General features: G+C 44.0%; 1 protein-coding gene across 2 annotated transcripts in view; it reads left to right on the top strand.

Annotated features, from left to right (window-relative positions):
* The window catches only part of LOC137335640 (deleted in malignant brain tumors 1 protein-like), a 45,414-nt gene extending 19,304 nt beyond the window's left edge, over nucleotides 1–26,110 (top strand). Inside the window, exons 4-17 of one of the 2 annotated variants that reach the window (XM_068000936.1) lie at nucleotides 417–731; nucleotides 3,208–3,516; nucleotides 5,912–6,226; nucleotides 12,853–13,167; nucleotides 13,327–13,644; nucleotides 13,728–13,805; nucleotides 13,888–14,205; nucleotides 14,342–14,383; nucleotides 17,036–17,152; nucleotides 21,692–21,799; nucleotides 22,562–22,666; nucleotides 24,277–24,408; nucleotides 24,724–24,883; nucleotides 25,479–26,110. In XM_068000936.1, coding sequence (XP_067857037.1) covers nucleotides 417–731; nucleotides 3,208–3,516; nucleotides 5,912–6,226; nucleotides 12,853–13,167; nucleotides 13,327–13,644; nucleotides 13,728–13,805; nucleotides 13,888–14,205; nucleotides 14,342–14,383; nucleotides 17,036–17,152; nucleotides 21,692–21,799; nucleotides 22,562–22,666; nucleotides 24,277–24,408; nucleotides 24,724–24,857 — 2,606 coding nt within the window. In that variant the 3' untranslated portion in view covers nucleotides 24,858–24,883; nucleotides 25,479–26,110. Of the gene's footprint in view, nucleotides 1–416; nucleotides 732–3,207; nucleotides 3,517–5,911; nucleotides 6,227–12,852; nucleotides 13,168–13,326; nucleotides 13,645–13,727; nucleotides 13,806–13,887; nucleotides 14,206–14,341; nucleotides 14,384–17,035; nucleotides 17,153–21,691; nucleotides 21,800–22,561; nucleotides 22,667–24,253; nucleotides 24,409–24,723; nucleotides 24,884–25,478 lie in introns of both variants that reach the window. The other variant, XM_068000935.1, reaches the window with a different exon arrangement.
* Nucleotides 26,111–26,322: the final 212 nt, after the last annotated feature.

The raw sequence follows: 26,322 nt of genomic DNA, 5'->3' as shown, positions 1-26,322 counted from the left end.
GTAAAAGAGAGGGCGCCCTCTGTCAGCCCATCTTGGCCTCTGGTTTCTGGAGGAGAACATGGATTCAGTCGGCAGTGGAGCGAACCCAAAGTCAGTGCAGGCAGGACAGAGATTGTTTGACTTGGATTTACCCATCTCTCGCTATTGATAATTTTCCGAGTTCTCTCAATGCGGGTTATTAACATCACAGTGACGACAACTGGGTAAGGTAGCAATAAATAGAGAAATGTTATCAACAGCCATGCAGTCATAGTGTAACCAGTAACGTTAGGGGAAAACAGTATTGTCCATATTGAACCAGAATGGAACCAATCTGAAAGTAATAGTCACATATCTGTGATTACTCATGTGTATTCATTTGTAAATATTTAGTATTATTCTGATTATGATGATTACTATGGTGATTATGATTTTAGATCACAAAATTCCCAGACTGGTATCCGGAGGCTCCCCATGCTCTGGCAGACTAGAGGTCCAATACGGTGAAACCTGGGGAACAGTGTGTGACCTTCACTGGGATTTGAATGACGCTAATGTGGTCTGTGCGCAGCTTCAGTGTGGAGTCGCAGTGTCCGTGCCAAGAGGTGCTTATTTTGGAGAGGGCACTGGGCTTCTACGGAGTGATTCCTTTCAATGTAAAGGCAACGAGACACATCTGTGGGACTGTCCTCTTTCTCCAGTAAATCAGCAGGAGTGCACCCACAGGAACGATGCCAGTATGATCTGTTCCGGTGAGTACAGACTTACTGAAAAACAGTTAACTTCCTCCTTAATATTTGGAAAACTGATGGTGATGACATTCCTGTGTTTCTCTTTAACACAGTCATATCTAAACTCGCCCTTACAGTTTACTATTATTGTTCTACATCTGGTGTAACACGGTACAAATTATTCACAATTATTTATAAATAAGAAGTTTCTAAACTTTAACAGTTGTTCTGGAAGAAGTAGATTTGTTACGAGTTTATTTACCGCCTGCACCGAATGTATTTTTCTCTCTCACATTTGACCAAGCTTTCGTTGTCAATCAACTCACTGGTCCTGCGCTGACTCACTCACCGTGCGCACCCTTCATGGACCATAATGGTAACTTCTTTAATCTTGCACAACATCATCAACTATGGATAGACTTCATTAACTATAGGTTAACTTCATTAACTATAGGTTGACTTCACGCGGAACGATTGTTTTGCACAAGGTGTCTTGATCAACCGTGCGTTGACTTCTTTACTTCTGGGACTTTTCCGTTAACCATCCTTAAAGTTCATGACTTTATTCGCCGGGCACTGATGTTCCGGGCAGTCAATTGTCCTCATTGCTCAAACACTGACTTTCTGATCACTGCACTGCCCTCATTAACCATCCGCTGACTACATTAAACCTGCCCTGATCTCAACACTGCGGCACTATTTACATTGCTAACGCTCCTCTGCAATGTCGTGTGCATGAGGTCATTACCCTGACTTTCACTTCGCTCACCACGCAATTATATCAGCAGCTGTGGACTGTCCTCGTCACCCGGAAACTGACTCGGAGTCACTCACTGAACCCCTTAGTGGTGCAGACACGTTCATAATTAGCATCAAATGGATTCACGCGGCACTGAACAGCGATCGCTTTAACTGATCACCTATCTCGTTAACTGGTCACTGATCTCATGAACAGATCAATAACCACAATAACTAATCTCATTACCAGACCACTGACCTCAATAATTGAACATTGACCAAGAATCGGCCATTGATTTCATTAAACGCATTAACACGGCACTGATAACTGATCTCATTAACTGATCTCATTAACTGACCATTGACCACAAAAATCGAATATTAACTTCACGATGTCCGCACTGACCAAATCAGATACTTTGGTCTGAACGTCAGACCACACCAATTGTACACGGATAGAATATTGAAGTGAATTTCTGAGGGTAAAATGTAAGGTTTCTTTGAACATGGCTGTGAATATCACGAATAAATATTATTATGGAGCATTTATCCAAGGGAATTATAGGATCGCTGTCTGGGGGCTGCAGTTGTCCTCAGAGTCCCACACACCAGCAAGGGGGGACTAAGCCAGGGCTCCTGCTTCGAGTCACTTATGAATATAATTGTGTGTGTGTGCAGGATCTGACTGTTCCACACTGCAATAGCCTTCCGACCCTCCCTGTCCAGGGTCAGACTTACTGAATGGTGGGGTATCAGAGGGCGGCTGTACTCCATCATGGGTCAGTACAATCAGGCCAGAGGGAGGAGATTGGGAAGGTATATTACAGAATTTGTGCATTTTACTGTCCTCAGATGATACGATAGAAAATATGAGCAGGAATAGGGGATTCCGCCTCTCCATCCAGTTCGGTCATTCAATTAGATCGTGGCTGACCTGTACCTCAACTCCATCTTCCCGCCTTTTAACCGTATTCCTTGATGCCATTAACGAACAAAAATCTATCGAGCTCAGCCTTCAAAATTTCGATTGACCAAACATCCACAACCTTTTTCTTTGGGAGCGGATGGGGAAAGTTCCAGATTTTCACTATCCTTTCTAAAAGGTGCTTCCCAATTTCAGTCCTAGGACCTACTATATTCAGCTGCTTCATCGATAATCTTCCCTCCATCATAAGGTCAGCAGTGGGGCTGTTCGCTGATGATTGCACAGTGTTCAGCTCCATTCGCAATTCCTCGGTTAATGAAGCACTCCCTACCCGCTTGCAGCAAGACCTGGATATCACACAGATTTGGGGGCGGATAGGTAGCAAGTAACATTCGCGCCACACAAGTGACAGGTAATAACCATCTCCAACATGAGGAAGTGTAACCACCTCCTCTTGACATTTAATGGCATTACCATCGCTGACTCACCTACCTTCAATATCCAAGGGTTCGCCACTGACCAGAAAATGAACTGGACCAGCCGCATAAATGCCGTGGCTACGACAGCAGGTCAGAGGCTGTGTATTCTGTGGCGAGTGACTCACGTCCTGACTCCCAAAACCTCTCCACCATCTACAAGGCACAAGTCAGGAGTGAGATAAATTACTCTCTATTTGCCTAAAATGGGTGCAGCTGCAACAACACTCAACAATTTCGACACCATCCAGGAAAAATCAGCCTGCTGGATCGCCAGCACATCTACCACCTTAAACATCTGTTTTTATACTGAGTGTGATTTAGGATTTATTTCGATCTGTATTTGTTTCCAAAACAGGAAACCATGGCCCACGACTGGTTGGTGGGGAGAGCCGATGCTCCGGCCGGGTTGAAGTGCTACACGGAGACCAGTGGGGGACGGTTTGTGATATTTACTTTGGTTTAGAAGACGCCAGTGTGGTCTGTGAACACCTTCAGTGCGGGGCAGTAATCGCAACCCGGGGAGGAGCTCACTTTGGGGAGGGAAACGGCCCAGTGTGGAAGGAGAACTACAAGTGCAGAGGGAACGAGTCCCGATTGTGGGATTGTCCGGTTTCATCCTGGGAACAGTTTAAATGCTCACTTGACGCCGGTGTCATCTGCTCGGGTGAGTCCTCACTGTCTATTGAACTGACATACACCAACAGTTCTTCCCTCGAGTAGAGTCTCTCACCAGTGAATCTATTTCTACCATTCACTGATCCACCAGTTTTACTGATGAAAATCTTCATGTTTTCATTCAGCATTGGACGTGTCCCCGATGGTTGATCAGTAGATTGGTTCATTACTAAACTACATCAGACCAAAGGGTTTCAGTCCAGCACATGTTTCATAAATAAATGGCTCGACTTACTGTTTAATCTATACATGTGAATCCACTACGGATGACACCAAATTTAGGGGGGGGGGGGGGCAGTTCATACTGAGGAAGAATACAACAAAATTGCAGAATGTTTAATTGTCCATTTAATTTCAATATCGATAAGTGTGAGGTGGTTCAGGTTTGGTCGAATAAGTAGGCCACCGTACTGCTTGGAAAATAACAGTCTAAATGGCGCAGCGGTAATAAGGGGACTGTGGGCACAGATTCACAAATCATTAACAGAAGCAACGTAGGGCAACAAAACCATAAAAAGTGCAAACAAAGCGCTGGATTTCATTTCCAGAGGAACAGAATTCGAAAGCAGAGAAGTTATGTGAAACTTAAACGTGACCTTGATTAGGCCATACTTGTAGTCCTGCGCACAGTTCTGGTCTCAACGTTGCAAAAAGGCTATAGAAGCACTGGACAAAGTGCAAATAAGATTCACAAGGATGATACCGGAACTGAACGTGTACAACTATCAGGAAAGACTGAACAGGCTTGGGCTCTTTTCCCGAGAGAAGATTGAGAGGTGACCTGATAGAGGTTTTCAAAATTATGAAGCGGTTCGATAGGGGAGAGGGGGAGAAGTTGTTTCCACTTGTGGGTAATATAAAACTAGGGGCCATAAATATAAGATAGTCACTAATAAATCAAATTGGGAATTCGGGAGAAACGTCTTTACCCAGAGAATGGTTAGAATGTGGAAATCGCTACCACAAGGAGTGGTTGAGGCGAAAAGCACCGATGCATTTAATGGGAAGCTAGATAAGTAAACGAGGGAGAAAGGAATAGAAGGATGTGTTCATCGGGTGACGTGAAGTAAGGAGAGGGGATGGGGGCTCGTGTGGAACAAAAACATCGGCATAGATCCGGGGAACAGAATGACTTGTTTCTGTGCTGAAAAACTTTATATAATCCTGTACAAAGTCCTACAAAACAGGCTCACGTTGCTATAGCACAGAAATCCTGTTGTCGTATTTTAAACCGTTACAAATGTTACCGGCTTAAATGAATCAATCAACATAAAATTCATCGCAATGATGAGATGTGCTTTATCCTGGAAACTCTCGGCGTTAATTCGGCAGCAGATAAATGTTTCCAGATGAGTTTATACCTGGTCTGCACGTTTCAGTATGTGTTATATAGAGAACAATGTAATGTTGAGTGAATGGATCCTCTCGTTCTCTCCTTTGGTTCACGATCACTCTTCTAGTGTCAGGAGCTTTATGTTTATTACAGCCCGTCATTTCCGATAATTGACTTCAGTACGTTGCTAAAATCAATAATTAGTTTGCAGGTTCCTATTGTTTGAACAGATTAATGTCCGGCGATGCGAGAGTAAAATTGTTTTGCAGCTTAGTTGAAATTACCGTTGAAATTGTAAAAATGTGGCTGGGAGGAACTTGTGCAACTGACCCGGTGAAATTCGTGTCTTTCTGGTCATTGGGGATCTCGGTCAGAAATACACCAGTGACCAAGTGACGGATTTACACAATGCACCTGTTATGCTCCAAATCAAACAGGGCCATGAATTTTTACAGAGTAGTGATCCAGGCAGCGCTGAAACTAACAATCATCCATTTACCTGTGTCTGGATTGTGTATCTACTTCCTGTAATATAGTATCGCTGTCATCAAACATTAGTCCTGGCAATCACCCGCCACCGATTCTCCTCATTTGGTGAGGGCCTGATTGTGGCAGCTCTGCCCCCTGGCACCGTAATCCATTTTAAAAAGGGCCTTTATACTGGCCTCAATGTCGAAGGATGAAATCCTATCACTAACTCGGAATCCGCTCCCTTTAAAAGGGAACCTGAGGGCAGTTAATAGCTATTATGACCATGTGAGCACTGTCTGAACCCGGCCTCAATATATTGGATGAGGCAAATTGCGAGTGGCCAGGAGTCATTTTCTGACCGAGCTCCTGCCATCGATCGCAGCACTTCAACCACCGCCGGCCTGGGCCGGTCGCCCTCTGATTTATCTTCCAATCTCTGGAGCAGCGGCTGGTATCTGCTCTGTATTTCTCTAGATTCTCTTCACCGAGATCAGGAGACGGCAGAAAGGATGTGCTCGCAACCCGCCTGTCGAATTGGGAGTTTCAGGTTATTCGCTGTTATTAATTTATTCTTCTCCAGATGAAGGTTGGCCGTCGAGACTGACAAATGGGAGAAACCGCTGTGACGGGCGAGTGGAGATTTACTCCAACGGCAGCTGGGGGCGAGTGCGTGATAATCTCTGGGATTTAAATGATGCCAATGTGGTCTGCAGACAGCTGGGCTGCGGCAATGCGATATCCGCTTATAACTCTTCAAAGTACGGAGAGGGTGAAGGGCCCGTGTGGGTGAATGATGTCCAGTGTCAGGGACACGAGTCGCAGCTCCGAGACTGCAGCTCATTCACATTCAATCAGAGTCTGACTGACAGCGAGGATGTAGGCGTGCTTTGTTCAGGTGAGTGAATGGTTCACATTTACAGAACCAGAAAGGGGAAGGTCTAATCTGCTGAGGAAAGTGGTAATATAGGTGGAGAGAAAGTGGTGGACAGGCGGAGGGGCATAGACAGCTCAAACCACAGTCATCAATGGTGGGAGTAAGGGCGTGGGAGATGAAAAAGGGGCCAGAGTTGAAGGGATGCAGAGGAGGTAAAAACGAGGGTCGATGAGGCTAGTGCGTTTGATGTAGTCTACATGGATTTTAGCAAGGTCCCACATCGCAGATTAGTGCTTAAAGTAAAAGCTCATGTGACCTAAGGGAAAGTGGCAAATTGGATCCAAAATTGGCTCAGTGGCGGGAAGCGAAGGGTAATGGTCGACAGGTGTTTTTGTGATTTGATATCTGTTTCCAGTGGAGTCCGCATGGCTCAGTACTAAGTCCCTTGCTTTTTGTGGTATATAATAATGATTTAGACTAAAATATAATGGGCATGATTAAGAAGTTTGCAGATAATACAAAAATTGGCCGTTTGGTTGATAGGACGAGGAAAGCTGTAGGCTGCAGGCAGATATCAATGGACTGTTCAGGTGGGCAGAAAAGTGGCAAATCTGGAGAAGTGTGAGGTAATGCATTTGGGTAGGGCAAACAAGGCAAGAGAGTACACGATAAATGGGCGGATACTAAGAGGTAAAGAAGAAGAAAGGAACTTTGGAGTGCCTGTTCACAGATCCCTGAAGGTAGCAGGACAGGTAGATAAGGTGGTTAATAAGGCATTGGGGATACATTCCTTTATTAGCTGAGGCATGGAATATAAGAGCAGGGAAGTTCTGCTAGAACTGCACAAAACATTAATTAGGCCACAGCTTGAGGACTGCGTACAGTTCTGGTGACCAAATCACAGGAAAGATGTGACTACGACAGAAGGTACAGAGGAGATTTACGAAGAGGGTGCAAGGACTGGAGAAATGTAGCTGTGAGAAAAGTAAGGACAAGCTGGGATTGTTTTCATTTGAACAGAGGATGCTGAGGGGTCATTTAGTTGAGTGATGTTGTGAGAGGAAGGGTGGTGGTGTGAGAGAGGGATGGAGGGTGATGGTGTGAGAGAGAGAGGGAGGGAAGGTGATGGTGTGAGAGAGAGAGAGAGAGGGAGGGTGATTGTGTGTGTGAGAGAGAGAGATGAGCGAGATGGTGTGTGTGCGTGTGAGAGAGAGAAAGATGAGCGAGATGGTGTGTGTGTGTGAGAGAGAGAGAAAGATGAGCGAGATGGTGTGTGTGTGTGAGAGAGAGAGCGATGAGCGAGATGGTGTGTGAGAGCGAGAGAGAGAGAGAGAGATGTGCGAGATGGTGTTTTTTTTTAATTCGTTCACGGGATGTGGGAGTCGCTGGCAAGGCCAGCATTTATTGCACATCCCTAATTGCCCTCGAGAAGGTGGTGGTGAGCCGCCTTCTTGAACCGCTGCAGTCCGTGTGGTGACGGTTCTCCCACAGTGCTGTTAGGAAGGGAGTTCCAGGATTTTGACCCAGCGACAATGAAGGAACGGCGATATATTTCCAAGTCGGGATGGTGTGTGACTTGGAGGGGAGCGTGCAGGTGGTGTTGTTCCCATGCGCCTGCTGCTCTTGTCCTTCCAGGTGGTAGAGGTCGCGGGTTTAGGAGGTGCTGTCGAAGAAGCATTGGCGAGTTGCTGCAGTGCAATCTGTGGATGGTGCACACTGCAGCCACAGTGCGCCGGTGGTGAAGGGAGTGAATGTTTAGGGTGGTGGATGGGGTGCCAATCAAGCGGGCTGCTTTATCTTGGATGGTGTCGAGCTTCTTTAGTGTTGTTGGAGCTGCACTCATCCAGGCAAGTGGAGAGTATTCCATCACACTCCTGACTTGTGCCTTGTCGATGGTGGAAAGGCTTTGGGGAGTCAGGAGGTGAGTCACTCGCCGCAGAATACCCAGCCTCTGACCTGCTCTCGTAGCCACAGTATTTATATGGCTGGTCCAGTTAAGTTTCTGGTCAATGGGGACCCCCAGGATGTTGATGGTGGGGGATTTGGCGATGGTAATGCCGTTGAATGTCAAGAGGAGGTGGTTAGACACTCTCTTGTTGGAGATGGTCATTTCCTGGCACTTATCTGGCGCGAATGTTACTTGCCACTTATGAGCCCAAGCCTGGATGTTTTCCAGATCTTGCTGCAAGCGGGCTCGGACTGCTTCATTATCTGAGGGGTTGCGAATGGAACTGAACACTGTGCAGTCATCAGCGAACATCCCCATTTCTGACCTTATGATGGAGGGAAGTTCATTGATGAAGCAGCTGAAGATGGTTGGGCCAAGGACACTGCCTTGAGGAACTCCTGCAGCAATACTCTGGGGCTGAGATGATTGGCCTCCAACAAACACTACCATCTTCCTTTGTGCTAGGTATGACTCCAGCCACTGGAGAGTTTTCCCCCTGATTCCCATTGACTTCAATTTTACGAGGGCTCCTTGGTGCCACACTCGGTCAAATGCTGCCTTGATGTCAAGGGCAGTCACTCTCACCTCACCTCTGGAATTCAGCTCTTTTGTCCATGTTTGGACCAAGGCTGTAATGAGGTCTGGAGCCGAGTAGTCCTGGCGGAACCCAAATTGAGCATCGGTGAGCAGGTTATTGGTGAGAAAGTGCCGCTTGATAGCACTGTCGATGACACCTTCCATCACTTTGCTGATGATTGAGAGTAGACTGATGGGGCGGTAATTGGCCGGATTGGATTTGTCCTGCTTTTTGTGGACAGGACATACCTGGGCAATTTTCCACATTGTCGGGTAGATGCCAGTGTTGTCGCTGTACTGGAACAGCTTGGCTAGAGTCGCAGCTAGTTCCGGAGCACAAGTCTTCATCACTACAGCTGGGATGTTGTCGGGGCCCATAGCCTTTGCTGTATCCAGTGCACTCAGCCGTTTCTTGATATCACGTGGAGTGAATCGAATTGGCCGAAGACTGGCTTCCGTGATGGCGGGGATATCGGGAGGAGGCTGAGATGGATATCCACTCGGCACTTCTGGCTGAAGATGGTTGCAAACGCTTCAGCCTTGTCTTTTGCACTCACGTGCTGGACTCCGCCATCATTGAGAATGGGGATGTTTGCAGAGCCTCCTCCTCCCGTTAGTTGTTTAATTGTCCACCACCATTCACGACTGGATGTGGCAGGACTGCAGAGCTTTGATCTGATCCGTTGGTTGTGGAATCGCTTAGCTCTGTCTATAGCATGTTGCTTCTGCTGTTTAGCATGCATGTAGTCCTGAGTTGTAGCTTTACCAGGTTGGCACCTCATTTTTAGGTACGCCTGGTGCTGCTCCTGGCATGCTCTTCTACACTCCTCATTGAACCAGGGTTGATCCCCTGGCTTGTTGGTAATGGTAGAGTGAGGAATATGCCGGGCCATGAGGTTACAGATTGTGCTGGAATACAATTCTGCTGCTGCTAATGGCCCACAGCGCCTCATGGATGCCCAGTTTTGAGCTGCTAGATCCATTCTGAATCTATCCCATTCAGCACGGTTGTAGTGCCACACAACACGTTGGATGGTGTCCTCAGTGCGAAGACGGGACTTCATCTCCACGAGGACTGTGCGGTGGTCACTCCTACCAATACTGTCATGGACAGATGCATTTGCGACAGGTAGATTGGTGAGGACGAGGTCAAGTAAGTTTTTCCCTCGTGTTGGTTCGCTCACCACCTGCCGCAGGCCCAGTCTAGCAGCTATGTCCTTCAGGACTCGGCCAGCTCGGTCAGTAGTGGTGCTACCGAGCCATTCTTGGTGATGGACATTGAAGTCCCCCACCCAGAGTTCATTTTGTGCCCTTGCTACCCTCAGTGCTTCCTCCAAGTGGTGCTCAACATGGAGGAGGACTGATTCATCAGCTGAGGGAGGACGGTAGGTGGTAATCAGGAGGAGGTTTCCGTGTGTGTGTGAGAGAGAGAGAGAGTTGAGCGAGATGGTGTGCGAGAGAGAGAGAGATAGATGAGCGAGATGGTGTGTGTGTGAGAGAGAGAGAGAGTTGAGCGAGATGGTGTGCGAGAGAGAGAGAGATAGATGAGCGAGATGGTGTGTGTGTGTGTGAGAGAGAGAGTTGAGCGAGAGAGTGAAATTATGAGGGGCATATATAGAGCGGACAGGAAGGACCTTTTTCCCTTAGCAGAGATTTCAATAACCAAGGGGCTTAGATTTGAAGTAGTTGGTGTAAGGATTAGCGGGGAGCTGAGAAAAACTTCTTTTACCCAGTGGGTGGTAGGGTTTGGAACTCACTACCTGAAAGGGTGATAGAGGCAGAAACCCTTTACACATTTAAAAAGTACTTGGATATGCACTTGAAGTGCAGTAACCTACAAGGCTTACGGACCAAGTGCTGGAAAGTCGCTCTTTTTGGACTGGCACAGACACGGTTGGCCGAATGGCCTCCTTCTGTGCCGTAATTTTTTCTATGTTTCTCTGTCTCGAAATGTTTCAGGGCTGGATTAGGTTGTAGACATTGGGAGGGACGAGACCATGGAGGGGTTTAAGCCCATGGAATTAAAGGGACAGTGGCAGAGTGAATACAAATTGGCTCAGGGACAGAATGCAGAGTGTAGTGTGTGAACAGTTGTATTTCACATTGGAGGGAAGTACACAGTGGGGTTACCCCGGGTCAGTATTAGGACCACTGCTCTTTTTGATATATATTAATGACCTGGATTTGGGTATGAATGGTATAATCTCAAAGTTTGCAGATGAAAAGAAAGTTGGAAATGTAGCATACAACGTGAAGGTTAGGAACAGGCTTCAGAAGAACAAAGGCAGTCTGGTGAAATGGGCAGACACATGGCGGATGGAATTTATTGCAATGAAGAGTGAAGTGATACATTTTGGTAGGAAGAACGAGCACTTTAAATTAAATAGTGCAATTTTAAAGGGGGCGCAGGAACAGAGAGACCTGGGTGTGTATGTATACAAGTTGAGAAGAGCGTTTTAAAATTATATGGGATTGTTGGCTTTACAAATTGAGGTATAGAAGACAAAAGCAAGGAATTTATGCTCAACCTTTATAAAACACTGATTACCAGACTTTAGAAATAATGTTAAGGCATTAGAGAGAGTGTTGAGGAGAGATTTACCAGAATCGTATCAGGAATGAGTGAGTTCAGTTATGTGGAGAGATTGGAGAAGCTGGGGTTGCTCTCCTTGGAACAGAGAAGGTTAAGAGGAGATTTGATAGAGGTGTTCAAAATATGAACGATTTTAATAGAATAAATAAGGAGAAACTGATTCCAGTGGCAGAAGAGTCGGTAACCAGAGGACACAGATTTAACGTGATTTGCAAAGGAAATAGCGACGACGTGAGGAAACATTTTTTTTAATTCAGTGAGTTGTAATGATCTGGAATGCACTGCCTGAAAGGGTGGTGGAAGCAGATTCAATAGTAACTTTCAAAAGGGAATTGGATAAATACTTGAAGGGAAAAAATTACAGTCCTATGGTGAAAGAGCAGGGGCACGGGACTAATTGGATAGTTCTTTCAAAGAGTCGGAACAGGCTCGATGAGCCGAATGGCCTCCTTCTGTGCTGTGCCATATTTTGATAGTATGAGGATGAGAATGTAACACAGGAGGCATTTACCAGAAACCAGTGTAGGCCAGTGAGAACAGGGCTGTTGGTGAGTGGGACTTGGTGCGGGTTAAGGTATGGGCAGCAGTGCTTTGGATGAGATGAAGGTTATCCAAGGTGGAATATGGAAGGCCTGGCCGGGACAGCGTTGGAATATTCGGTACTGGAGCCAGCAAAGGCATTGATGAGCGTTTCAGCAGCAGACAGGCTGAGGCAGGAGCGGAGGTGTGCGATGTTGCAGAGGTGATCTTTTTGACAGAGAGCATATGTGATTGGAAGCTGAGCCCAGGGGTCAAATGCAATGCCGAAGTTGCAAATATGTTCCATTATACAGTGTGTAGGCGCAGACAGATGTTCTGGGGCTGTACTGGTGAGTTCAAGTATGTCGTATATAGGTGCAGTGAAATGTTGTGGGGTTGTACTAGTGTAAGTCCATTATGCCGTAAGTAAGTGCACACAGATGTTCTGATGTTGTACTGGTGTAAGTGTTCTTATGAAGTAATAAAGGATGACAGATGTTTGGGGATTATATGGTTTAAGTTCAATTATCAAGTATGCAAGTGTACACAGATGTTCTGGGGTTGTACGGGTGCATGTTGCATTATACAGTATGTAAGTGTAGACCGGTGTTCTCGGATTGTGCTGATGTTAATTATATTATGCAGTATCTAAGTACAGGCAGATGTTCCGGTGTTGTACTGGTGTTGGTTGCATCGTGCAGTATATAATTGTAGATAGCTATTTTGGGTTCTGCTGGTGTGAATTGCAGTATGCAAATGTAGGCAGATGTTTTGGTTCGTACTGCTGTATCTTCCATTATGCGGTATTTTGGTGGAGACAGATGCCTTGGGGTTGTACTGGTGTAAGTTGCATTATGCAGTATGTAAGCATAGGCAGATGTTCTGGGGTATTCCTTCATTTACCTATCAAAGGGCATTAAAATCCATCAGAATTTTTTTCTTCGCTGAAGAAGCAGTGGTTGGATTGAGTGATAAGATTAATATGTACAATGCTCCCGTATTGTCCAACAGAACACATGCAGATAAGATTGTCTGACGGTGGAAGTCCATGTGCTGGGCGAGTGGAGGTTTATTACAATGGGACCTGGGGCTCAGTTTGTGATGATTCCTGGGATTTGGCCGACGCTGACGTGGTTTGCAGACAGCTGGGTTGTGGAAATGCGTTGGAGGCGGCACTTCCTGCTTCGTGTGGACAAGGCCCAGGCCTAGTTTGGTTGGATGAACTGAACTGTTCGGGTAAGGAATCGTTTCTCTGGGACTGTCACTCAGCACCGTGGGGTCAACATGACTGTGCTCATAAAGAAGACGTGAGGGTGGTGTGTTCAGGTAAGGGCGCTTTCAATCTGCTCATTTTCTGCAGTGTTATACGTGAAGCCTCAATCGGGAGATTTCTGAAATAATTACCGACAACCAGAGAAAACAACCGGTAAAACATGTGGTGGGCAGTGTGAACACACAACGAGTTATTTTATGTTTCATTGACAGAGCACAAAGAGATGCGGCTGGTGAATGGAGAGCATCGCTGTGAAGGGAGAGTGGAAGTGTTCTACAATGGGACCTGGGGAACAGTTTGCTCGGAAAATCTGGACCCAAAGGATGCAGAAGTGATCTGCAAACAGTTACAGTGCGGCCCTATCACATCTGTTCAGTATAACACTCGGTTATTCGGAGAGGGATCCGGGCCCATTTGGCTCGATGAGATGGAGTGTAAATCACACGAGTCGTTCCTTTGGCAGTGTCAGTCTGACCCGTGGGGTGAACACAACTGTAATCACAGGGAGGATGCAGGTGTTGTTTGTTCAGGTAACACAACGAACCTCTCAATGCGCGGGCGTCATTTCAAACATTGGTGTCTAATACCGTCAGCATGTTTCTCTTCTCAACAGATGTCAAATTGCCGGAGAGATCCCACAGTTCAAGTATCTGCGTTCGAGACTCTGGTTCTAAAGATGGACATTTACCAGGTGCTTCCAGCTCTTCATACCAAATATCTGACTTGTATTCTTGGCATTTACCAAATAAATATGACATTATTCTCTTTGCCAGACCTGGGACAACCTGTGAGGCTGGTTGGCGGTAACACCAACTGCTCCGGGAGAGTGGAGATATTGTCCAATAACGGCTGGGGCACGGTGTGTGATGACTCCTGGGATATGGCCGATGCCAATGTTGTCTGCAGACAGCTGCGCTGCGGCCCCGCTCTACAGGCCGCAGGAGGGGCCGCATTTGCACGTGGTGACGGTGTTATCTGGCTGGATGATGTGAAGTGCACTGGAAGTGAATCCTTTCTGTCCGACTGTCGTTCCTCACCGCCAGGTCAACATGACTGTGATCACAAGGAAGATGCCAGTGTGATTTGTTCCGGTAAGGTTCGCAGCCGGATTTTCCTCGTTTTGTGAAAATGACTCATTGATTTCGTAAATTAGGAACAACTTTTATCTTCAATGTAAAATTCCTAATATTTTAAGTTCATGTCTTGTTTGTACAATATATTCCACAGGGCCCGATTTGCCCCCTACTGCTTCTCCGTCCACATCTGCAGGTATTTATCACGAGTATCAGTTTTAGCATTCGCATTAATATTTTATTTTACTGTATTATTACTATTATGGTCACCAATATCATTCTTGATTCAGGAATTGTGCCGTTAGATTAGACATTTCCTAATATTACTCCATTGTTTAAGAAGGGTGGGAGAGAAAAAACAAGTCTACAGTTTAACGTCAGTTGTGCAGACTAGAATGTGTATTAAGCATAGAGTGACTTGAACAAATATGAGCTGTTCAGGGGGATTCAGCTTGGCTTTGTTCAGGGTAAGTCATGTCTGAATATTCTAGCTGATTTTAGAGGAGGTCACTAATAAGGTGGGTAATGGAGCGTTTTTTTTTATTCATTCATGGGATGTGGGCATCGCTGGCAAGGCCAGCATTTATTTCCCATCTCTCATGGCCCTTGATAAGTTGGTGGCGAGCGGACTCCTTGAACCGCTGCAATCCGTGAGGTGAAGGTTCTCCCACGGCACTGTTAGGTAGGGAGTTCCAGGATTTGGACCCAGCGACGATGAAGGAACTACAATATATTTCCATGTCAGGATGGTGTTTGACTTGGAGGGGAACTTGCAGGTTGTGTTGTTCCCATGTGCCTGCAGCCCTTGTCTTTCTAGGGGGTAGAGGTCGTTGGTTTGGGAGGTGGTATCGAAGAAGCCTTGGCGAGTTGCTGCAGTGCATCCTGTGGATGGTACACACTGCATCCACTGTGTGCCGATGGTGGAGGGAGTGAAGATAGTGGATGAAGTGCCAATCAAACGGGCTGCGTTGTCCTGGGTTGTGTCGAGATTCTTAAGTGTAATTGGAGCTGCACTCATCCAGGCAAGTGGAGGTTATTCCATCACACTCTTGACTTGTGCCTTTTAAATGGCGGAAAGGATTTGTGGAGTCAGGAGGTGAGTCACTTGCCGCAGAATACCCAGCTTCTGACCTACTCTTGTACCCACATTATTTACGTGGCTGCTCCAGTTAATTTCTGGTCAATGGTGAACCCCAGGACGTTGATGGTGGGTAATTCAGCGATGGTAATGCTGTTGAATGTAAAGAAGTGGTGATTGGACTCTCTCTTGTTGGAGATGGCCATTGCCTGGCCCTCGTCTGGCTCTTATGGACACTATGGATGTCCTCTAGTGCACTCCCAGAAGGCATCAGATAAGTTTCACACAAGAGACTCGTAGGGAAAATGAGAATGCACGGAATTGCAGGTAGCGTTTAGACTTGGGTTGGAAATTGGTTGGGAGGAAGAAGACAGGGAGTGGGGTTAAAGGGTCATAATCTGATTGATGGAATGTGACAAGCGGTGCTCCCCAGGGATATGTTCTGGGGCCTCAAACTTTCACCATGTGTATTAATGACTTGGATGACGGAACAGAGAGTTGTATATCCAAGTTTGCAGATGACACCCAATTAATCGGGACAGTAAATTGTGGGAGCGGGAAGTTGCAAAGGAACATAGATAGGTTAAATGAGTGTGCAGAACTATAGAAAATAGAGTTTCGTGTGGGCAAGCATGAGGTCATCCACTTTGGGCCCAAGAAAGATAAATCGGAGCATTTTCTAAATGGTAGACAAAACATTAAATGCCAGCGGACAGGTACAAAAAGTAATTGGCCTAATTCTCAATGTGTCTCAAATACAGAGCGGAACAAGTTAAGCTTCAGTTGTATATAAACTTCGTCAGAACGCATCTGGGATACTGTGTTCAGATTTGGACACCACAACTCAAAAAGAATATATTGACCTTGGAGGGAGTCTGGCGCAGATTCACCAGATTAATTCCGGAGCTGAGAGGGTTAAATTATGAGGACATGTTGCATGGACTCGGCTTGTATTCCCTTCAGCATAGAAGATTGAAGTGTGATCTGATCGAGGTGTTTCAAATGTTGAAAGGAATTGATAGGGTAGATAGGGAGAAACTATTTTGTTTGATGGTGGAATCAAGAACAAGGGGACATAATCTTAAAATTAGGTCGAGGTCATTCAGGAGCGAAATCAGGAAGCAATTTTTTCACACAAATTGTCGCAAATATCTGGAATTCTATCCCTCAAAATGCGATGGTTGCAAGGTTACTTGGAGCTTTCAATCCTGAGATAGATAGATTTCTGTTGGTTAAGGGTAGCAAGGGATATGGAGCATATACGGTAACTGGAGTTGAGGTACAGGTCACCTATGATCTTATTGAATGGCTGAGTAGGCTCGAGGGGCTGAATGGTGTAGTCCTGTTCCGAATGTTTCCATGCTCCTATACTTATTATTATTCTCATTCTTATTAATAATAACACTTTATTGTTACTTTTGATCATTTCTGAAGTTCATGTGACTAGCTTCAAAATGACTGGAACGCTTTTTCCTTCCCGAGTATTTGAAAGAGATCGGTTTAAAGCCCGTTAATCCCCGGTCTCTGACTATAATTGAACTGTCCTGTACTCAGCAGGTACATGGGAGGCGGGGCTGGGACTCGGTCTCTATAATTCTGACCCGCTCATACTTTTCTCTGGTACAATGTGCACCATAGTTATTGGGGAATGTTTAGCGCGACTCATTGCGCATGAGCAGTGCATTCAATTAATAAACATTTATTGTAAACTTTTTAATACACAACGCGGACTGTGGCTGTAATACATCTTTCTGTAATCTTATGATTAAGGACAGGGAGGTAAAGGCACATCCATCCCTGTTGTCGTCTGCATAACCATTGGAGTCCTTCTAATCTGTGAGTTGATCGCACTGATGGTGATAATACAGAGAAAGTCAACAAGAAGAGGTAAGGCTCAAATCCTCCCGCTGAACGAACACTGGATCTCGGATATTGTTTCATATCCTGGCGGGACTCCAGTACATTGTACTTTTCCATAGAGAGAGTCTCACGTGGTATTGTCAGAAAGAAATCTTAATCCGCTTTTGGCGATTTGTTCCGTTCAATGTGCTGCCCGAATTAGTAAAATATGACATTTAAACGGTGAATTATTTGAAAGATAGAAACATGGAAAATTTACGGCACAGAATGAGGCCATTCGACCCATCGTATCTGTGCCGGTCGAAATAGAGCTACCCAGCCTAATCTCACTTTCCAGCACTTGGTCCATAGCATTGTAGGTTACAGCATTTCAATTGCATATCCAAGTACTTTTTAAATCCCCTCTAATCCTTCTACGAATTGCGTTAAATCTATGCCCCCTGGTTATTGACCTCTCTGCTGGGAAAATAGGTCCTTCCTGTCCACTCTATCTCGGTCACTCATAATTGGATAAACTTCAATTAAATCACCCCTCAGCCTCCTCTGTTCCAAAAAAACCCCCAGCCGATCCAATCTTGCCTCATAGCTAAAATTCTCCGCTCCTGGCAACATTCTTTTAAATCTCCTCTGCACCCTCTCTATTGCAATCGCATATTTCCTGTAATGTGGTAACCAGAACTGTACGCAGTACTCAGCTGTGGCCGAACTCGTGTTTTATACAGTTTCAGCATAACCTCCCTGCTCTTATATTCTATGCCGCGACTAATAAAGGAAAATATTCCGTAAGCCGTCTTAACCACCTTGTCTACCAGTCGTGCTACCTTCAGGGATCTGTGGACATGCACTCCAAGGTTCCAAGGTCCCAATCTACCTCTACACCTCAGTATCCCCCCATTTATTGTGTATTCCCTTGCCTTGTTTGCCCTCCACAAGTGCATTGCCTCACACTTCTCCGGATTGAATCCATTTGCCACTTTTCTGCCCACCTGACGAGACCATTGATATCTTCCTGCAGTCTACAGCGTTCCTCCTCAATATCATGGCCATTTTTTGTATCAGCTGCAAAGTTTTTTATCATGCCCCCCTACATTTAAATGTAAATGATTAATATTTAACACAAAAAACATGGTCCCAGTACTGAGCCCTGCGGAACCTCACTAAAAACAGATTTTCAGTCAAAAAAACACCCGTCGACCATTACCCTTTGCTTCCTGCCACTGAGCCAATTTTGAATCCAATTTGCCACTTTCCCTTGGATCCCATGGGCTTTTACTTTTTTGAACAGTCTGCCATTTGGGACCTTGTCAAAAGCCTTGCTAAAATCCATAAGACTACATCAAACGTGCAACCATCATCGACCCTCCTTGTTACCACCTCAAAAAATTCAATCAAGTTAGTCAGGCACGACCTTCCATTAAGTGTCCACATTCACCGTCCCAGGATGTCAGCCGGTAAATGAGATTCCAGAAAAATTTACTTGTTGCAACAATGGAACAGAAAGTTTAATTGAACTGTTTTGGGCTGTGCTTTCAGTTATTTATTTGACTATTATTCTTCCCTGATCCATTGGGTATCCGTTCCACCCCTTCAATTTCTGGGGTCCGGAAGTCCAATCTTGAAATCTCTGACCAGCTTCTGTCCGTCATTTTGAGAGGTGACTTTCTGCTTTCGCCAGTGATTATTCTACATCCCAGCACAACTATTCCGCTCACATCTCACCCACCAACCGCACTCCTGCTCTCTGTTCACAGCAAGTCACTTCTCATACTGACTGAACAGGCCAAGAAACCATGACCTCCTTAGTCGGTCCTCCATACTGATACTGTCCACACACACGTGTACACGGGGGCATGCGCACATGGGGGCATGCGCACACACGTCGGCATGCGCACACACATAGACATATATATATATATATATATATATATGGAGAGAGACGCAGAGAGAGATATAGACGAACAGAGAAAGAGAGAGAGACAGACACACGTCTGCGTACCCGTGCATGCATTCAGATAGATATACATACATAAACACGTGCACAAAAGCATGCATGCAGACGTGCATGCAGAAACATGTATTCATGCACAAACACGCACAAACATGCACATATGCAGATATACAAGCACAAACATGCATACATGCACAAACACACACAGACACGCACATATGCACATATAGACGCACAAAGATGCATACATGCACAAACACTCACAAACATGTATACATGCACAAGCACGCACAAACACGCACACATGCAGACACGCATGCACAAACACGTATACATGCATAAACATGCACACATATACAAACACGTATACATATTCAAACATGTGTACATGCAGACATACATATACAAACACAAAAACATGCACATATACGAACAGATCTACATATGCAAACACATATACATATAGATACACATAGAATCACGCATTCATATAGACATACATATACGTCAACGCATACATATATACACACGTATACAAACATGTATACCGATAGATATACGGATACAAACAGATATGCATATACAAACACATGTACATATAGATACACAGATACAAACAGATATGCATGCAGATATATATATATATATATATATATATATATATATATATATATATATATATACAAAAATATATACATAATACACAAACGTATGCATACAGATATACAGATACAAACACGTATACGTGTAGATGTACATATACAAACACGTCTACAGGTAGATATATAAATAGACACGTGTGCATACAGACACATTGACAAGCACGTATGCATGCAGATATACATATACAAACATAAATACATATTCAAACAGATATACATATTCAAACACGTATCCACATAGATATATATATATATATATATCTGTTTTATATGTATATCTATCTGTATACGTATTTGTTTATGTGTGTGCATATATGCTTATTTGAATATGTATATCTATATGTATACGTGTTTGTATATGTATACGTTTTTGCATATATATATATATATATATATATATATATAAATATAAATATATATATATCTGCATGTTTACGTGTCTGTATATGTATATCTATGTGCATACGAGTTTGAATATGTATATCTGTTTGCATATGTACATCTGCATGTATACGTGTTTGTATACGTATATCTATATCTACACGTGATTGTCTATGTTTATCTATATGCAACGTGATATATATATATATATATATATACAAACACGCATGCTTATAGATGTACATGTACTAACACGTATACATGTAGATATACATATAAAACACGTGTACATGCAGATATACATATACAAATACATATGCGCATATGTATACATATACAAACATGTATACACGCAAACATACGTATGCAACACGTAAACATGCCCAAATACGTATAGAGCACGTTTACGTACACAATTTGTGTAAACGCACACAAGTGTACAGCATGTGTACACACACATACGTACACAGCACGTATACACGCTCACATACGTATACAAGCACGTATACATGCACACACACGTTTACAAAGAACTATACACGCAAATAAACGTACACAAACACGTATACACGCATAAATACACATACAAACACGTATACATGCACGCATGCCGATACAAACATGTGTACAGATAGATATAACTATACAAACAGCTACTATATAAAAGCAGGTATACATATAGATTTACATATACAGACACGTATAACCACGCAAATTCTTATAGTATAGATAGACATATACAAACATATTTCCAAGTGACATATGTGTACATAGAGATATACATATACGAACACATACATGCAGACATACATATACAAACAGCTATACATTTACAAACACGTAGACATATAGATGTATATATACAAGCACACATGCACGCACACACATATATATACACACACACACACAAACACACACACCACATGGACAACAAAAAGAACTTGAAATTAAATATCACCTTTAAGGTAGTAAATCGTCCCAAGGCGATGCACAGGAGCGTAATCAGGCAAAATGTGATACCAAGCGACATAAGGAGATATTAGGACTGGGGACCAAAAGCTTGGTCAAAGAGGCAGGCTTTCAGCAGCGTCCTAAAGAAAGAGAGAGAAGTAGAGAGGCGGAGTGGTTTAGGGAGGGAACTCCAGAGTTTTTGGCCTAGCCAGCCTTAGGCACTTCTACCACTCGTCTATGTACACTCATGCACACACATTCGTTCATATACACTCACACGCCCATACACATAGATCCGTTTATATACTCATATACAGACACATTCATACATACGTACGCTTGTTCATACTCACACATATATACACACACATTCATACAAATGCACACTTGTTGATACTCAAACACACACATAACAAACATTCATACACTCATACAGGCACGTACGTATACTCAAACCCACGTGCGCATGCATGCACACACGAAAATCCCTTCCCTGTCCACACTACCTGCCTTTGTTCCTTGACGACCAGCTTCTCTGTGATTTGGATTTATTCGCACACAAATTAGTGGTAAATGTGCGTGGAATGAAACAAAATGTTAATCTCCCCGCCCTCCCTCCAACAGGTGCTGTCACTCGCGGCAGGGGTTCGCCTGTTGGTTTGTACCAAGCAATTTATGAAGAGATTGAGAATATTCCACCCGGCGAGGATTCCACTCAGCTCCGTGGATCAGGTCTGTACTTTTCCTTTGATACGAATCTTTACTGGATAGGCTCCGCTTTCCTTAAATATCCATTTTAATTGTAACTGTTCTGACTGAAAACGATCAGCAGTCTGTTCACTGTTCCCATGTGAGATATTGTTATCACAGTGAGAGAGTCTCTGTGTCCGTGTGTATAGTAACAACAGGAATGAGTTTGGGAAGATTCCCTCTGGGCCTTTCATTGTTCCCATGTGAAGAATTCCTAACACAGTGAGACCGTCTCTGTGTCCTTGTGTATAATGATCCCAGTATTGGCTTTGGGAAGATTCCCATTGTTCTGATATCTGAGAGCTTCTTTACTAACGGGCTTTACTCTGTATTATTGTTTCTTCTCTGATATGTGAGATATTATCGAGACTACCGGACGATAATTTGTATTAATGTGTCTGCTCTGTTCTGTGTAACAGAATCGGTATTATCGGGCTGCCCAGTTTGTTTCTTATTCATTAACGGGATGTGGGTATAACTGGTAGCGACGGCATTCATTGTCCATCCCTAGTTATCCTGAGAAGGTGGTGGTAGGCCATCTGTTTGAATCACCACAGTCCGTGTGGTGAAGGTGTTCTGGGTCCATTTATTGTCGATCTCTAGTTCTCCTGAGAAGATGGTGATCGGTCTTCCCCTTGTAACAAATTCCAGGACATTAACACAGGGACGTTGAAGGTTTGATATTATTTGTTCCGGTTTCCCAATCAATCTCTCCAATAACCATCCATGTTTTGTGTTTCACAGTTTCCAGTTCCATTGACTCACTCAATAATATCGAATATTACACCAGTTTGGGTGTCAATGATCCGGGATCAGAAGATTATGAAGGGATCTCCTCCAGTGATCAGGGTGGGTACATTTTCACTTCCCACGATCTCTTTGATGTGTTCATGATCTCTACTGTCGAAAACCAAGAACTGAAGACATCAGAGTTATTCAAAGTAAATTGACACTGCCAATGACCCGCGGTTCTGGAGAGGGATTTTAGTTACAAAAGATTGCAAAAATACTTTGGATTTGAAGCAAATGTATCCTGTTTGTACCCAGTAGTATCATGGAATGAAAAATTCAGTTGAATGTATTTCCTCACATTTCTCTATGGAATGTGAAATGTGTGCGCTGGTTGGGTGGGTGATTCAGTGCGATATTACAGGACCCTCCCGTTCTCTGGTTTAAATCCCAGACGCTTTGGTCTCATTAACGTCTCCGCTGTCTGCGTATTGAGGCTGCATTATTTTAAACCGAATTGAGACAAACTCGGTCCATATGTCAATGACCACAGGTAACAGCACAAAATCAGTTCTAGTGCAGGTCAGTTTGCGCACAGTGAAACAATAGGGGTGGGAGTGTGGGAGAAGAGGATCCGTCACTCTGATATTACTGGGATGGGAGAAGTGGATCCGTCACTCTGATATTACTGGGAGTGTGGGGGAAGTGGATCCGTCACTCTGATATTACTGGGAGTGTAGGGGAAGTGGATCCGTCACTCTGATATTACTGGGAGTGTAGGGGAAGTGGATCCGTCACTCTGATATTACTGGGAGTGTGGGGGAAGTGGATCCGTCACTCTGATATTACTGGGAGTGCAGGGGAAGTGGATCCGTCACTCTGGTATTACTGGGAGTGCAGGGGAAGTGGATCCGTCACTCTGATATTCCTGGAATGTGGGAAAATGGGTCTGTCACATTGATTTCCTTGGGAATGCGGTTCCTAACTGGGCTTAATGTAATTCACGAGAACAATTGCATCTTCAAGTTCTGTGAAAAATGAATTCAGCAATTCAGCAGATTTCAAATAATTATACAATCTTCAGTTGAGTTGTAAAAGTTGCAACAGAGTGTGTTCTCAGCACGCGAACGAGTGTTCTTCCAGACACGTTGAATCGACAGGCTCAATTATATCAATATGTTATCAGATTTATAATAGTCGATTTTATAAACAGAAAATGACTCTGAATCCATTAGCATTCTGATTATAATGACATTCAATCTAATTCAAATCGCAGATTTTAAAAGTTACATCTGCACGTACGGCCTGTCAATTTACTTCGATGACAAATTCCGATGTTCACATTTACAGCGGAAACTGGCGGTGTGAACGGTCACACTGTAATTACACCGTCCCACCAGTGACGGCTCTGTAGTTGATTCACTGGACGGGAGAAGCAATTCCAGCCTGACAGGTGGACACTGGAAGCTTCTGTTAGAAATTTGGACAAAGGAATTTATAATGTACATTCAACATATCAGGAGAGGATGTGTGAGTTTTAAACGGAGACTAAACTACCTTTGCACATCATGATCCAATAATTACCCGCCCTCTCACCCCACTTCACCTGAAAAATACAATTGCTCCACTGTCCCTCCCTGCAAGTCCCAGGGAGATTGACTGATAATAATATAATTCTAAGTTCCGAGTTCTATCATTTGGTTTCAGTGAGAATCACTATTTCCTCCCAGGTTCGGTTCCGGGCGATTATGACGATGTTGAACCTGGAGCCATTGACACGCAGGTCGGTCACTTCCCGCTGGAAAGTGACCCTGATGATCCGCCCACACTCACAAGAGCCGGCGGTGATCTCTGCACTCTCGGTGAGTTCAATCTCTGATATTCCTGAATTCACCAGCCCCCTCTGTAGGAATGTACTGACGTATTGATGTATTGGCGCTGTTTTGAATTCCATTCCAATCGGCGGTGACACAAATATATAGCATACAGATATACACTGCAGTTTCAATCATAATATTAATACTCAATCTGTCTCTCCCCACATCATACAGCTCTCAAACCCGCACTGAGTCCCATCATTAATCCATAATCTCTCTCCCCACAGTATACAGCTCTCAGACCCGCACTGATCCCGGTTTCAATCCCATCATTAATCCATAATCTCTCTCTCCCCACAGTATACAGCTCTCAGACCCGCACTGAGCCCGGTTTCCCTGTCCCTTTCATTCACGGAAAAAATGACGATGTTGTCCATGACTCGGACGCAGCCCCGGACATTTGGCCACCGATGGACAGTGAGATTGTGGCTTAAAATAGTATAAGTTCTACATCAAATCGGTAAGAGCAGCGTTTTATTGTTTGTTCAATTGTTTGTGTCCCAGTGCTAGGAGAGAGTCCAGTCCCGGGTGATATTGATTATTGCACATATTAACCAAGGACTGCAGTTGTTTCTATCCCTGATATCCCAGTGCTGGGGGAGTGTCCAGTCCCGTGTGATATCCATTCTGTTATAATGTCGAGTGTGTTCTGCGGTTGGTAATGGAAAATATCAGAGAAAATATGCTGTGTCTTTACTATTTAAATAAAAGGCCCTTTAATAAGGTTGTCTTTAATTATATTTTCTGATTGTGGGGAATGTGTTTTCTACAGTTTATAATTCTATAATTATAAAAGAGAACAAGCTGCATCGTTATTATTGAAATAAAAGTTCCCTTTATACCAACCATATTCTGTCTATCGTATGATAGGGGGGAATGTGTTTCGTGCAGCTCGTTGACGTGACATATCAGAGTGAATATTCTGAGTATTTACTAGTGAAGAAAGACTACATTTGATTCTATGGTGTGTTGGTGGGAATTGTTTTCACCGTTCTCTCTCTCTCTCTCTCTCTTTCTCTCTTTCCCTCTCTCTCAATGTGTTTTTTCCCTTCCAGAAAAAAGTCAACGTTAAATCCAGGATGTGATGTCCCGAGACGTGACAGAGACTGGCACGAAATATTCTGTGTGAAATCTGAGAGAATGTCCATTAACTTTTCCAACAGCGTGAAGACGCTGAATGTGCTTTTCATCACAATATAAACATCACTTTATTTTAATCGATCACCATGTCACTTTGTGTTGAAATAACTGGATTTGTTTTTTCTCCATATTCTGTCTGAAAGTGTATGTGTTCTGTGTAATTAACAAATGTAAAACGGAAAGAATGTTTTTCGGATCATTTCTCAGTCTGTTAATACTGTATATACGCGGATCCTGTAATAGAGATTAAGAAGCTGTGTTGATTAATTATGAGTTTACAGGATCTTCATTTTGTGATCGCTTCACTTTTTCATATCTCTTCATTGCAGGAGGTTCAGAACCCGCAGGAGATCCAATGAATGGTCTGCCTGTTTTATATCCATTTATTGTAACTGTCCATCCACCAATACAAAAACTGGAACAACAGATGTTTTCCCACCTTATACTCGATGTACAGAGACTGCTGCAGTCTCATAACATAAGTGGTGATGTACAATGTAAATAGCATTCAATAATAAAATACATGTATTAAATATTTTAGTTGGAATTTTTGCCTTTATCGCTTTTTCTTTGAATATATTAAACACGTTATCATAGTGTCATGGTGTGGCACAGCACAGAAGGAGGCTATTCGGCCCATCGTACTGGTTCCGGCTCTTTGACAGAGCGATCCAATTAGCCCCACTCCTCTGCTCTTTACCCATAGCCCTATGTGTTTTTCCTTTTGAATTCCCTTATGAAATTTATTATTGAATCTGT

The sequence above is a fragment of the Heptranchias perlo genome, chromosome 20, assembly GCF_035084215.1.
Source record: "Heptranchias perlo isolate sHepPer1 chromosome 20, sHepPer1.hap1, whole genome shotgun sequence".
Classification (NCBI taxonomy): Eukaryota; Metazoa; Chordata; class Chondrichthyes; order Hexanchiformes; family Hexanchidae; genus Heptranchias; species Heptranchias perlo.
The sequence above is the reverse complement of the archived record's forward strand: the minus strand, read 5'-3'. Positions and strand labels throughout refer to the sequence as shown.